At 43.8% G+C, this 14,250-nt stretch overlaps 1 protein-coding gene across 1 annotated transcript in view; it reads right to left on the bottom strand.

The window, feature by feature from the left end:
• PRKN (parkin RBR E3 ubiquitin protein ligase) overlaps positions 1-14,250 on the bottom strand; it is a gene marked incomplete at its 5' end in the record, with an annotated part of 1,032,625 nt that overhangs the window by 205,675 nt on the left and 812,700 nt on the right. Inside the window, 2 exon segments of the mRNA NM_001044603.2 lie at positions 206-355; positions 14,115-14,176. Coding sequence (NP_001038068.2) covers positions 206-355; positions 14,115-14,176 — 212 coding nt within the window.

Genomic DNA, 14,250 nt, shown 5'->3' with positions numbered 1-14,250 from the left:
ACGTTGATAGCAATTAAAGCAGAAAATCGTACCTCCCTTCTAACGTACATGGGATCCTGTTAAAAATGTAAAAATCGATTTTCTTATACCTCAGTTGAAAGATGTCTGAGTCCAAAAGGACAATGAGAATAAAATGCATGTACAATCCTAACCAATTTGCTGAAGCAAACAAACAGTCTACACCCAGGGGTGCAGCTGCACTTACCCCGCAGCCCAGGCTGTTGCCCCCTTCACAGGTGACTTTCCTCTGACCTGGCTCTGGAAGCAGCCCCGCTCCGCAGCCGGGGCGGGGGCACAGCACGCCCCCCATCTGTAGCACGCACTCCTCGGCACCATATTGCTGGTACCGGTTGTACTGCAAAAAGAAAATGAGCTTTTCAGAGTGATAATATATACTCATATATGGTTTTTGCTTGTTTGTTTGTTTGTTTTTAAGCAAAGGTTAATAACTGGTGGTTGTGTGGTTTTCTTGTTCATCCATTTCGGGAAATACCTGGGGGTGGGGTGGGTGAGTTATGGTCCAACCTAGAAGAAATCGTCCAGTCCCAACTGGCAAAACAGATAAGTGAGGCATTTATTCTTTGTGTTTCTAGAAATTTGTCTTCAAAAAATAGATTTTTGCAAGTTTGGGTTTTTAGCATGATTACCAACTGTATTTAAGAGACTTTTTTTCATGCTAATTTTAGGGTACCTATCTATATTTTAAGTTGTGGACGCTCATAATGCACCATCATTAATCTCATCGAATGGTGCATTTTCGCGGCTCTATTCAGGAGCCTATGGGCGTTTAACATCATTTGGAAAATAGATCCCAAAGGTCCACCTCTGTAATTGTTAGCAGCCCACATGACATCAATGAGTATATTCAGTTTGATGAGGAAAGCCTAATGTTAACGAACAAAATTTTCCTTTCATCATTATTCTTATTCTTAAAGGACGCTTGCTTTGATGCTTGACTTCATTTCTTTATGCCTTTGGTTGGCTCAATTCCCTTTAATGGTTTCCCCAGCCCGCAGCGTAAGATGCCACGGCAGAGCACACTTTCCAAGGTCTTCCTTGTTGCAGCCCTAAGTTGCTTTTTTCCTTGCGTTGTTGGATCACACTCTCTTCTAAACTCAGATCAACTCCAAGGGATCTGACTATTCATGAATTTAGGCAACATTTATTGAGCACCTACTGTGTACCAGACACTACCTCGGCTGCTGGGGATACAGCTCTGAATAAAAACAGACATCTCTTCTCTTACGCACCAGACTATAACAGTAAGTACTGAAAGGTTAAAACTGCATAGCATTTCAAATGGTGACAAGAAGAGGTGGACTCCACGGAAGATGTGGGAATTTTAAAGAGGTGATTAGGGAATAGAAAATCCCTTTTAAAGAAGTTACATCTGACAGAGATTAGAAAAGCAAGCCATGTGCCATGGGGGGATGAGCCTTCCAGGCTGAATATACAAATTTATAAAGGTCTCTAGGCTGTAATGTGCTTGGTGTGTGTGTGTGGGGGGAGGGTGTGGGTGTGTGTGGGCGTGTGTATGTATGGGTGTATGGTGGGGATAATAGCGGAGGAAGTCAGAGAGTTCTTGGGGACCCAGGATGAAGATCCCCGAAGGCCATTATAAGAACTCTGGCTCTTATTCTGAGAGATAAGAGAATACCGGCTTTCGAGCGGTGGATGACATCACTTGACTAATCTCTTAAAGTCAGCCATCTGGCTGCTATGTTCGGAGAAGACTCCTGGGGACAAGGATGGAAGCAGAGAAGCAGGTTGGAGGCGATTTCGGTGATTCCTGTGAGCGATGGTGGCGGCTTGAACCAGGAAAGCATCGGCGGAGGTGGGGGTGGGCGTGGGGGTGGGGCAGTGGCTGAGTTCTGGATATGTTTGGAAGGTAGAAATGGCAGACGCTTTAGGCAGATTGGATACATGATATGAGAGGAATAGGTGTCAAGCAGGAAGTAAAATTCATTCCTGAGATTTGGGGAGTTGAGAAAAGGAATTGCTATTTCTATTGTGCTCATATTCAGTTTGATAATCAACCTGACAGTGAAGACAAAATGTTGAGCAGCTAATTGAATGCCTGCCTTTGGAGTTTAGGAGAAAGATGTGGGTTGTAGACACCAGTGTTGAAGTCATGGGTAGAGCTAGAAAGGAAAGGTTAAGCATCAAGCCTACCATCCATTTTCTCATATTTCTGACCCCAGGAAAAAAAGATGAGTTGGTCAAATCCCCTTGTAAATATGCTAATGCTCCATATATACAATGGCATTTACTAGAAAGGGGTTCTTATCTTTGGAACGCATTTGGCAGGAAACACTTGGTCTGAGTTTGCTTATAGTAAACAAACTAGAATATGTGAATTTATGAGGTAAGGATTTCTGAAAATGTCATAAGCTCTGAAATTATTAAGGAATAAGTGAAGACATTTCATCAAGTGATAAATGAGGAGTCAGTTTATATAATAATGTAGAGATTTCATGTTAGTGATGATTCCATGAACTTCCTAGAGACCTCACTTATTGAGTCTTGCCAAAGTATAGCCCAATATGTCCAGAAAGGACCTGGGCTGTGTTAAATGATGTGGGTTTCCCCGTATCTTGTCTGTGTCTCATCCTCACCAGCATCCGTGAGTTATTAGTAAAGCTTGACACTGGGTTACATCTAGGATTCTTGTAAGTCTGATTTGACATTCCAACGCCTGTTATCTCAGTAGCTATGAGACTGGATGAGATTATCTAACCTTTGTGGGAATGACAAGAAGGAGCCAGCAAAGGAGACGGAGAAGAATCTGCCTGTTAGGCAGGTGGAAAATGAGAAGAATGTGGGTGTCTGGGAAGGCAAGGGAACAAGATACTTCAAGGACGGCATCACGGTAAATTGCATCAGAGGCTGCAGATAAGTCAATCGCCGGAAACTGGCTGGAGTTAGAAATGGAGATGCCACCGAGATCTTGAAAGGAGCCATTTCAGTGGCGTTGTGGAGCCCAAGGCCTTGTGGGAGTGGAGTAAGAGAGAATTAGAGGAGAGGCGTTCCAAGAGATGAGCGTGGATTATTGGCTCATGGATGAGCCAATACATCTATATATACTGGCTGCAGTGGCTTGATGTGGGATTTCAGTTTCCAGACCAGGGACGGAACCCAGGCTGCAGCAATGAAAACGCCAAATCCGGACCACTAGACCACCAGGGAACTCCCAAATTGTCTATTTCACATCTGTTATCTCCCCTTTGCCACACCTTTTCTCAAGAACACAGAGAATGACAGGACTACATAACAGCTCATTTGCTTCAGCTCACATGGCACACACTACGATTCTAGAGTAACAGCAGCAACATGACCACCAGGAATATGATTACTAGAAGCTTCAAATATATTTTCTGTGCTCTACCCGTCCTCCTGACAACTTTTTCTAGTAACATTGCATCTATATTGTTGAACTATAGGGCCATTTCATACTATGCTTTCCCTCTCCTAATTTTCAGGTTATCTTAATTCCACACACACACACACACACACACACACCAGTCCCTAGGTTGATGTCTACCCGGTAATTTAGGTTGTTTGAAGCTTGTTCCTCTAGTCAAATCCTCAGGAAGAGCTCATTGGAAAAACAGTCACTGAGTTCTTGCTCAGTGACTGTTTATGTGGGGTCTTTATTCTTGAAAATGAGTTTGGCTGGATATAAAGTCTTGGGCTCCCATTTTTTTTCCCACTCATGTATTTTAAATGTCTTACTCTATGTTCTGATATAAGGTGTTAGGGGCAAGCCTGATGACAATCTGAATTTTTCTTCCTTTACAAGTGAATTGATCTTTTTTTTTTTTTTTTGCCCAGATGCCTGAAGGAATTCTTTTTCTTTAGAATCTAGTAATTTTATTAGAATATGTGTTGGTGCTGGTCATTTTCTGATCAATTTTACATGCATGTTAGATCAGGAAAGTTATATAGAATTTTTCTTTGATACTTTCCTTATGGGCTTTGTAGTGTACATATATTGGATTTTTTTTTTAAATCTATCTCCTAAATTGGTCCACTTCTCTGAAATCCTTTACTTGCATTTTTAAGAAGTTTTTCCTTTTATATTTCTATTTCTCTTAAGACAACATCCATTGCTATTTATTTGCACTTGCGTAATTTCTTAATAGCTTAGTTCCTTTTGCAAGAGTTATTTTCCGTTTCCCCTGCCTGCAGGCAGGACTGGCTCACGTGCTCTCACTGCCTCTCAGATGCTGTCCTGCTCTCCACTTTCCATGTCTCCTTACAAACTCCGTGGATTTGACCTTGTTTCTCTTCCTTTGGGATTTTACCTGGTCCCTTTCCATGGCTCATCTTTACATAGTTCTGAAATGTTAGGAGGAGGAAGGATTCAAAATCGTTCTTAATGGCTCTAGAGTTTCCTCTTCAGTTTTGGGGGTAGTGTTTAAAAAACGCCGGCTCCCAACTCTCTTATCCCACTTTCAACAGGACTTTCTCTTTCTTTTTCTGAGTAAATACCTCCTCAGAGTAGGCTTTGTCTTGATGGAGGAGACCTGTGACAAATTAGAACTAAGAAGAGAATATCTGTATTTATCTGAGTGAAAGTATGAACACTGGGTGATAAAGTGATAAATGGACCCTGCTTGGTGAAAAGGAACAGTTACCAATCCTTGTGTTATTTCCAAGTTGTGTTGTGTTTGTTTGTTTACTTATCACTGTCGAATAGCATTGATGAACAGAACCAACTTGGAGGAACGTGACTGCAACGTGAACGTGGACTAGGCGTGTATGGTGTGTGTAGCCCATTCCCAGGCGAACCCAAAGGCAGCAGATGCTCCACCAATCATGTCTGCATTGTCTTGGAATCACAGTGGGTATCTGCGCGTGAGCTTGTGTACATGTAGACAGATTAATCCTTCTTGCCGATTTATGATGTTTAAGTGATTGGTAAAACCAGTTTGAAAATTTCTCAAGTGCATAATCCACGGACAGATAACTAAGATAATTTAGAGCTCACAGGCTAATACTTGCAAAAATTAAAAAAAATAAATGTTAATATTAACAAAGCATCGTATTCTGCACCTAAGGGGGAAAATTAAAAACAGGTCCTCCTACATTTTATCAGATTAGAGTAAAAATACATCTGTCAGATGACTTATCTAGGTAAAATCTTGACTCATTGGTATGGTTTATATTTTATTTATTTGGAGAGTAAATTATTCAGTTTTTATATGTATGCTCATGGATTCTCTTAAGAACAGGAAATATTCATTTGAAAGCGTGAAATTCACAGACGTTTCAATAAACTATTTTAAGAGTCTAAATAATGAGTCATGGGAGAGTATAATGAATAGTGGTTGCACCTCAGTCGTCTGTTGGGAGTCAGAAGAGTTGGGTTGGGGAGAATAGTGTTCTATAACAAAGCAGGGTCACAGGTTCAAGTCTCACGTGGACCAGTTAGCTCTGCCTTATTGTCTGCTGGCTCCATGCTAAGTGCAGGTGGTCGCTGGAGGGGTCAGGCTGAGGAGGAAGTGGGCTGGAATAAGCCACACCCACGCTGCTGGAAAACCACTCAAAAGGCCTGTCCTGTGTGGGAGGCCCAGGCGGCCATATCGTGATGTTTAATTCGCATGCTTTCCTAAGAAAAGACAGCAAGAAGGAAGCGAAATTTAAAACTGCAAGCAATTTGAAGCACAGGGATAGTAGGTAAAACTAAAATCTGGGGAAACTGGCAAGTGTTCTGTCAAGATGAGTCAGAGTTTGTCAGCAATCCAGGAGCTGCCTGGCTGGCAGCCTTTCCAATCCTGGGAGCAGGGGAAGGAGGCTGTTTTGGTTCTGCTGTGGAATTTGCCAGAGTATCCTTTTGGGGGCACTCAGGTACAGCTACAAAAGCAACCCCTTGGCAGGCTGTCTTGCATTTCCCTGCTAAATTCTAGCTTCTGTGAGGTCTAAGCCACGAGCACCCTAGGATTCCTTCCCAGTTCCTTCTCCTACTCCTCCCCTGGAGGAGAAAAATCCTCAGCAGAGACACGGTTCACTCAGTTACCGACCACTGCAAGGACCCAAGGACCGTGCCCACTTCATCAAAGCAGTTCACTCTCATCTGCCCTGGGAAGTGACAGGTGGGGCCACTGAGTCACAAGGACATTCAATCCTTTGCTTTGTCCACACAGGCAGGAAACCCCCATCCCTCGTCAGAACTCAGGGCTGTGGCTCTAAAGGACCACCTTTCCCGATACCAAGCTGCCTCTATTTTCTTTCTATTTGTTCTCTCTATTAAGAAAAATCCAGCTCACCATTCCTTGGTCATCATTTAGAAACTAACAAAAAAATACAGTTGATTATAGCCCTTCCTCGTTGGATTAAAAAAACATCTAAAACATCCTTTTTTAGAGGAACATGAAGTTATGATGAATCTATTTCCCCGTACTATGTAGAGAATGCCTTGTTTTCTGTATGTATTAGAATTTTAAAAATGCTCCCTAAATTCTCAGTAATCTTAATCTTATTTTTCTTCATTTGCAGGTAGTTAGCCCCAGGGAGTTGCGACAGCCTCTGTGGGGGTGCCTGTCACATTGCTGTTTGCATTCGCAGTTTTGTTGCTAATAACATTCTTTTCATCCCTGGACATCTGTCATCGACTGATGAAGTAAATTGGCGAGAGAAAGGGCTGGACCTTGTTCATTGCCTAGAAAAAACCCATCATTACGACGGCTGAAATTAAACGCAAGGAGAAAACAGATAACACAACACCTAAAATCTAATTAGAGCAACAGACTGTATCCTGGATTGCAATTTTCTTTTTCAGATATTTCAGATGACATGATGCCAAAAAGTTTCTCAACTTCTAGTGGCCGTGGAATCTTCTGGAAAGGTCAAAACCCATTGGCTTGTTTATTGCTTCTCCATTGCTGTGGGCCCCACAGGCCACAGGAAGGGCAGGGCTATGAAAGTAGATACCTGCAAACCAATTTCCTTGCAGGAGTGTCTAAGGAGGGTGTGACTTCAGAGACTTCTGGAAGCTTTGCAAACAGGACTGCTAAGCGCACTCTCCTCATGGGGCACTCGGCAGAGGGCAAGGCTGTCTGGGGGCACAAATTATTTTACTTGACTTTAGTCCCCAAGAAATGGTTTTGAGCAGTACTGTTGGTCTCTACATCCAGGACCCTCCCCTTAGAGAAACGGCACTTTCCCCAGAGGTGCTGTGGTGCTTGTCACCTGCACCCCCCACCTCCTGGTCTCTTCCTGGACTCTGCTTTTCTTTAACATGGAACCTCCATATCTCTCCCTCCTGGTCATCCCCTAGTCTGAGGGGAATTATGTTGGTGTCAAGGTGATTTGGGGGCCAGTGGAAGGGGAAGATTGATGTTTCATTGTCTGGAAGTTTTGTGTAAGGCTTTGGTTTGAGGCAATGAGATGAGTTGGTTCCACCACACGTTTGATAAACTGATTAGAAATTTGATGACCCAGATCATTCAAAAAACGATGTTCTGCATTATATTGGATGGCTTTACATTTAAAACTATCTTTCCGGAGTCCCCGTCGTGGCGCAGTGGTTAACGAATCCGACTAGGAACCATGAGGTTGCGGGTTCGGTCCCTGCCCTTGCTCAGTGGGTTAAGGATCCGGCGTTGCCGTGAGCTGTGGTGTAGGTTGCAGACACGGCTCGGATCCTGCGTTGCTGTGGCTCTGGCGTAGACTGGCAGCTATAGCTCCGATTAGACCCCTAGCCTGGGAACCTCCATATGCCGCAGGAGCGGCCCAAGAAATGGCAAAAAGACAAAAAATAAAAAATAAATAAATAAAATAAAATAAAACTATCTTTCCTTGGTGTCAGCAAGCCGATGACACCAAGGACAATTTTTGGAATGAAGGCTTTAATGCCCAAGAGACACACTTAGGATGACAATAGCTAGAGGAGGTGTCTGACAACAGTCAGGTGGTCTGGTTGTGCACCTCCTTGGCTCCAAAGGTCATCAGAACGCTCCCGTCATGGTTTACTTCTGAGACTCGGGCATCCCCTGCTACGCTTGTCCCCAGACTCTCATTTCCACGAAGGTCTCTCTGTTCCCCAATACGAGCATTCCTTCTCTCCTAAACCTACTCTTGGAGTCGCCTGGAATTTCTGCTCCACAAAGAATAAGCTCTCCTATATAATCAGCCTTTACAAAGGTTTCTTTCTCTTCCCTGATTTCACTGCAAACGGTCCATCTCCTTGCAACCACCCTAAAGGAAGGCAGCTTTGTTTCAGGGGTGCATACCTGCAGGCCAGAGGTGGAGCCGGTTGTCTCCTGGCTCCTCACTGATGTTTCTAAACCATCATGCCCTTCTCTCTTGCAAAACCCCATGCCACTGCTCCTTTGAAACTTATGCCCTATGGCTATGCACCCTCACCCTCTTGCCACTGCAATGGACATGGGTGGATAAACCCCTAATTCTTGGGAGACATTTCTCTTAGTTCACGATTGTCATCTCTGCTCCGCTTCTTGTCATCATTTGGGGATTGAACCATCCATCCATCAACCTGTTCTTTAGATTTCTATATGTTCTCCTGCATGGGGACATTAAAAAAATTCTTCCCTGTCACAATCCTCTCCCAGGCCTTGTCATCCTGAGAAATTGTACCACCTCTGAAATCTGAATTCCAAATGTGTCACTTTCAAAGGTCATCTCCCGTCTTTCCTTTCCTGATGCTCTTGCTGAAGTACAGATGTTGCTTAAATTCTTCAGCTTCATTAAGACTTATCAAGAACTGACCTGACAGTTTCTCCCTGGCTACTGGCCCTCGCAGAGCTTAGCTTCCTTCCTGGTCTGACATAGATTCCATTTTCCACCACCAGAAACACTGCCTGGAAAACATCTCTTAATGGATTGCCCATGGTCCTCCTCATCTGCCCACTCTGGCAAAACCAAAGGCCTGGAAAACGTCACCCCTTCTTTCTTGTGCACACGCCCCTGCAGTGGGACACTGCTTAACAAAGTGACACAATTGGCTGCCTTCTCTCAAACTCCTGATCACAAACTTCAAATGAGCACTTACAATTCCTTCATGATTGAATCATGTTTCTCTAGTAGCGTGTTTTCTCTTCTTTCTTCCCAAACTACTCACATCTCACCACCTTCCTCCCTTCACCTGGACATACTATTTCATATTTCTCTATGAAGATACAAGTCATGAATGAAGAATTCATTTACTGGGCAAATATTTGCCAGACATCTTCTGTGTGAAGCACTCTATGTGGAGAAAATATAGTGGAGAAAAATGTGTTTGCATTCATGGAGCCATCAGAGGCTAACTTTCCCCTTCACACCGTTACAACTGCAAATACACCTGCACCTGCACACACCTGTTCCTTTCTGTCTTCTTATAACAAAGAAAATGGCTTTCCCCTATTAAGGGTCAATTCCTTTATCTGTGCTGTGGACCCAAACCTTTCTCACCTTCTCAAAAATCAAGGGCCTATTAAAGACCAATGAGAATGGAAAAAAAATCACATTCCAAAAAGTTAGATAGCTGGTAAGCATCTCTAACATCCAGGAATGAATTCAGAGACAAACCAGTTTGTGTACAGGTTTTCTCAATTTATTTTTACGTGACTGTTACACTGATTTTTTCTTTTCCATTATGGTTTATTATAGGATATTGAATATAGTTCCCTGTTACACTAATTTGAGTGTCTACTTTGGTCAATCTATTTATGTTTACTACTAGGTCTACTATTTGTGGAGTGTAAATAGTATTTAAATCAGAAACAGTTCAGTGTAGTCCCTAATATTTGCAACTTACTTTGCATGCTTATTTATTTATTTACAAAAATTCTGAGAGATAGCTGAGAATTACTCTTCCTTTTCTACAAACTGAAAAGCCACATTAGAGAGAGACTGAAATGATGTGTCCAAGGGCACTTGTCACACACAATATAAAAATTTCATCTCATCAATAGAAGCTGCCTCAAGCATCCAGAGACAGCCTTGGAGTTTGACCAGCTCCGGGTGAGGCGGCCTAGGTCACGGGCAGGAGTGAGCAGTGGGGCTGGAACTCTCCCCTCCCTGTCCGAAGCCACATGCCACCATCTGCCCTGAGGCCACTAGGTTTTGTCATGTGTCATCAGGACAGAAATATCCCTGCCTAATGTGTCCTGTTTATATCCGTCACCAACGAGCTCCTGGTGCCCTTGTCAGTTCCCAGATCTGCCCATACATGGCTCTGTCCATCCCCTCTCACACCCTGTCCTTCAGCTGCCCCAGCTCCTGCCCCCAAGCTTGGGGAACTCAGGGTCAGTCAGCAGTGAATGCCCTGTGACTTTGACCTACTCATTGTCTCAATGTTTTTGTCACATTCTTCCCTCCTGCATCTGGCTTATGACTGAGGACACTACGTTCCGTTCAGCCCCTCAGATGGTGATTTCTTTGCACCACCAAGCATGGATCTGCAATGCCCCAAATAGAACGGTTTTCCTTTCTCTTTCTAAAACCCTCCAGCTTTGATTTTCACACCATCAGGCTCTCCTACTTCTCCTTTGCAGTCAGCTACTGATGCTCATCTCCCTCAATCTCTCTCCCCCTTCTCTGATCTGTTTCTAGAAGCCTGATTACGTGACTCACCAGGACTCTCTCCAAGTCTATTCTAATGCTGATTCTGGAGGCTCTCGGGGACCCCATGGGCCATACTTCCAATACCCTGGCTTTTTAAGTCCATGACCTCAACTTGTCCAGTCAGCTTGTCCACTACCTTAACTCAGCCACTAACGTTCCTGGACCTCCCCTGACATTGTCTTGGCCAGTCTCTGCACCACCTCCACAATCTCAATATCAAGTATCCCACTCATTGGCCAATACCTACTCTTCTACACTTGTGGTTGCCTGATGGGAGGGGGAGGGAGTGGGAGGGATCGGGAGCTTGGGCTTATCAGACACAACCTAGAATAGATTTACAAGGAGATCCTGCTGAATAGCATTGAGAACTATGTCTAGATACTCATGTCGCAACAGAAGAAAGGGTGGGGGAAAAAACTGTAACTGCAATGTATACATCTAAGGATAACCTGACCCCCTTGCTGTACAGTGGGGAAAAAAAAAAAATACCTACTCTTCTAGCTAAACCCTCATAAAACCCAATCTCCAAAAATTCCTTGAACCTCCTGGGACATGTAACCAGTGAATCCCACCACCTTCCCCACCGCTCTCTCCAATCACCCCTCTTTGCTTACCCAGCTAAAATCTCAGACCCAGGCATGATGCTCACTCTCTTAGGTTAACTTTCACCTCTTTGCCTCCCTCTTGTTTTTGTTTTAGTTGGGTGGCTGGTTACACCTGACTCCACCTTTCTGTATCTGTGCCTACACATTCCACAGTGACAGAAAAACACCCAACTGATTGATCTCACTCTAAATTCATTCCATCTCCATTCACTCCCTCTGCTCCTAAATGACACTTTCATCATCCTTTTCTCTCTCTGAAAAACTCTTCCGCCATCTTCATTCTCGACTGCTGACTTTGCTTCCTGTTTCACTGAGGAAAGACAAGCCACCAGCAAAAACCTTCCTGCATATTCTGCCTTCCCCACTGCTACCAGGCTGAGCTGCCCACACCCTTGCCTCAGGCTAAACCTACACTCTGGTAGCTGTTGAACAAAGACCTTGTCCTGAAATTCTCCCCCCTCCACTGCATCATCAATCTCCCCATTCTTCTGCAGAATCATTCCCAGTAGCACATAAACATGGTCTGTTTTTCTTACAAAAAAGAAATCCCACATTCCCTACCCCCAGCTACCTCGTTTCTTTGTAGCTAAACTCCTACCCCAAAAGGTATCTATATTTGCTCTCTCTCTTTCTTCTCCCCTCGCCAGTGAACCCAGTCCAGGCAGACCTTACCCTCACTAGTCTACAGTTCAAGGTCACAATGACCTCCATTGGAGTTTCAGCGCTCCCTGCCCTCCTTGTCTCGTTTCATCAGTGGAGGGCAAAGACAGTCCTCCTTCTAAAGATGCTTTCTTTCTTTCTTTGGCCTCTAGCTCACACATTTCTGGATTTCTTCCCACTTCAGTCCAACCACACCCCCTATCCTATAATACTTTTCACATAAAATAATCAGAATTCTGTACTCGCTTTCCTCTACCTGGGCTCTCTTCCTGGATGTCACTGTGATGCTCTCCTTCACGCTTTCACGTCCTCACGCACATAGCACCTGTCTGTGTGCCCTTTCCCGACCACATTGTGTCAGACGTCACATTTCCCTCTGGCACTCTCTATCCTGTTGGGTTTTATTCTTCTCCATGGCAATGATAAACACCTAACCTAATATATACCAAGCACGTCTGTGTGTGTATAACACACTGGCTTTTCCCACCAAGATGTGAGCCTGACCAGGATTTGCTTTTTACTCCTCTAGTTCTGTAACAGAGAACAGCGTACAGCGCAGGAGTAGGTCTTCACTATGAACCTGCTGAATGAAAGAAAAGAGGAAGGAGGGAAATAAAGATCAATATTTCTATGAGGCACTCTGTGATCAGGCAGCACAGCTGATCAGAGTGATATTGATTTTGATTATGACTTGATTAGATGTCTAGGAAAATGCAAAGTGGCTTTTGCATTTTATGCAGATCTAAGGAGATGATTATAGCTGGCGTCTTTCCCTACTAATCACCTAGTGACTCTCAAACAAATACGGAAAGAGTTTGCAAATATTGGTACAAGTTAGAAGAGAAGGCTCCATTATCTGAGCAGAAATCTCAAGGTAACAATCAGTGATTCTTGCTTTAAGAAATCTCTCAGGCTTTCACAGGAAAATAGCTGTGAGATACAGGTGTTTCCATAAATAGGTAGGTTTGGGGTCCATTATCTTACCTGCAATGAAGGATAACTGATTTTGATTATATTTGAATAAACATCGCATCTGCTATTCTGGAAATTTACAGTATGAAAATATGAATGAAGCGTCCTATAATTTGTTAATTCAAGGCACGGGAAATGATTTTGGCTTTTCACCTTCCCCTAGTTAACTCACTTTTTGAAATTAGATGTTGGAAATGGGCATTCAACTTTGCAACATACTCATACTGAGAAAAAGGCACACAGACCAAAAACTGGTTGACAAAACTGAGCTGTGACTTCTCCCTCTGCATATTCTCTGGTCAGGGTGGGTAAAGACTAACTTTGGGAGTGAAAATTAATGAGAGAGTATTAAATAGGTCAATCACCTTGTGGTCCACTATATAGTATAATTATTTCCAGGATAATGTGACATCAAGGTGTAACAGAACAATGTGGAGTCTGTAATTCCTTATAAGGATTAGGAGTTTTTAGAAATTTTTTATTTTTCAATTATTTTATTTTATTGCTTTTTAGGGCTGCAGGTGTGTCATAGGCAAGTTCCGAGGCTAGGGGTCGAATTGGAGCTGCAGATGCCGGCCTACACCACAGCCACAGCAACGCCAGCTCCTCAACCCACTGAGTGAGGCCAGGGATCTAACCCACATCCTCATGGATACCTCAGCAGGTCGTCATTGCTGAGCCATGACAGGAACTCCTAGGAGATTTATTTTTAAACAGTCAAAAGTGTGTTGTGCGCGCACATACACATGGATAATAGTTAGCATTCTGAATTATTTACTTAGCACGTCTGCTTAGAATCTGACACATCTCACTGAGTCCAACACAGCATTTAAATAATCAACCTGAAATGGGCCATCCTTTGTCTATAAGTCAATGTTCACGCCCACAGAGAAGGCGGCTGCCGTGAAATACAGATAACACACAAAGTCGAAGATTCCGGTGAGAAGAGCTTGCATATCCATCCACAGACATCAAACCAGGGCTGCCTGCGACAATCGATCCCTTCAGCGTCATTCATCTCGGCACTTATTTGTTTGCTTATCTGCCACCATGTCCTACCTGCTTACTGCTGTGTCCTGAGATGAAACGCTCTGGCAGATAGCAGATGTACCAATTAATAACCTGTCAGCTCTGATGGGGAGAAGAGGAAAAGAGCGTTCTCACACATATTTCCTGCGTGGCTCCCTTCCCCGTTTCGGGCGCCGAAGGTCAGGAGACACCCCCTGCCTCCCCGGAGGCAGCCTGAGCAGCCTCATTACTGTCTAGCTTCCATGATGCTCCCATGTAGCCTCTGAGAGGCTGACTCACCTGCTCCTCTCCAAGGATCCTGAAGTGATGGAGCTCTTTAATCAAGGAGTTGGGGCAGCCGGCTGTTGGGAAGAAGAATTAATCACCAACATGTTATTCCCGTTCTGCGCAGTAAGGTGTTCTCATGGGCAGTTGT

Source organism: Sus scrofa, chromosome 1, assembly GCF_000003025.6.
Source record: "Sus scrofa isolate TJ Tabasco breed Duroc chromosome 1, Sscrofa11.1, whole genome shotgun sequence".
NCBI classification, from domain to species: domain Eukaryota; kingdom Metazoa; phylum Chordata; class Mammalia; order Artiodactyla; family Suidae; genus Sus; species Sus scrofa.
The sequence above is the reverse complement of the archived record's forward strand: the minus strand, read 5'-3'. Positions and strand labels throughout refer to the sequence as shown.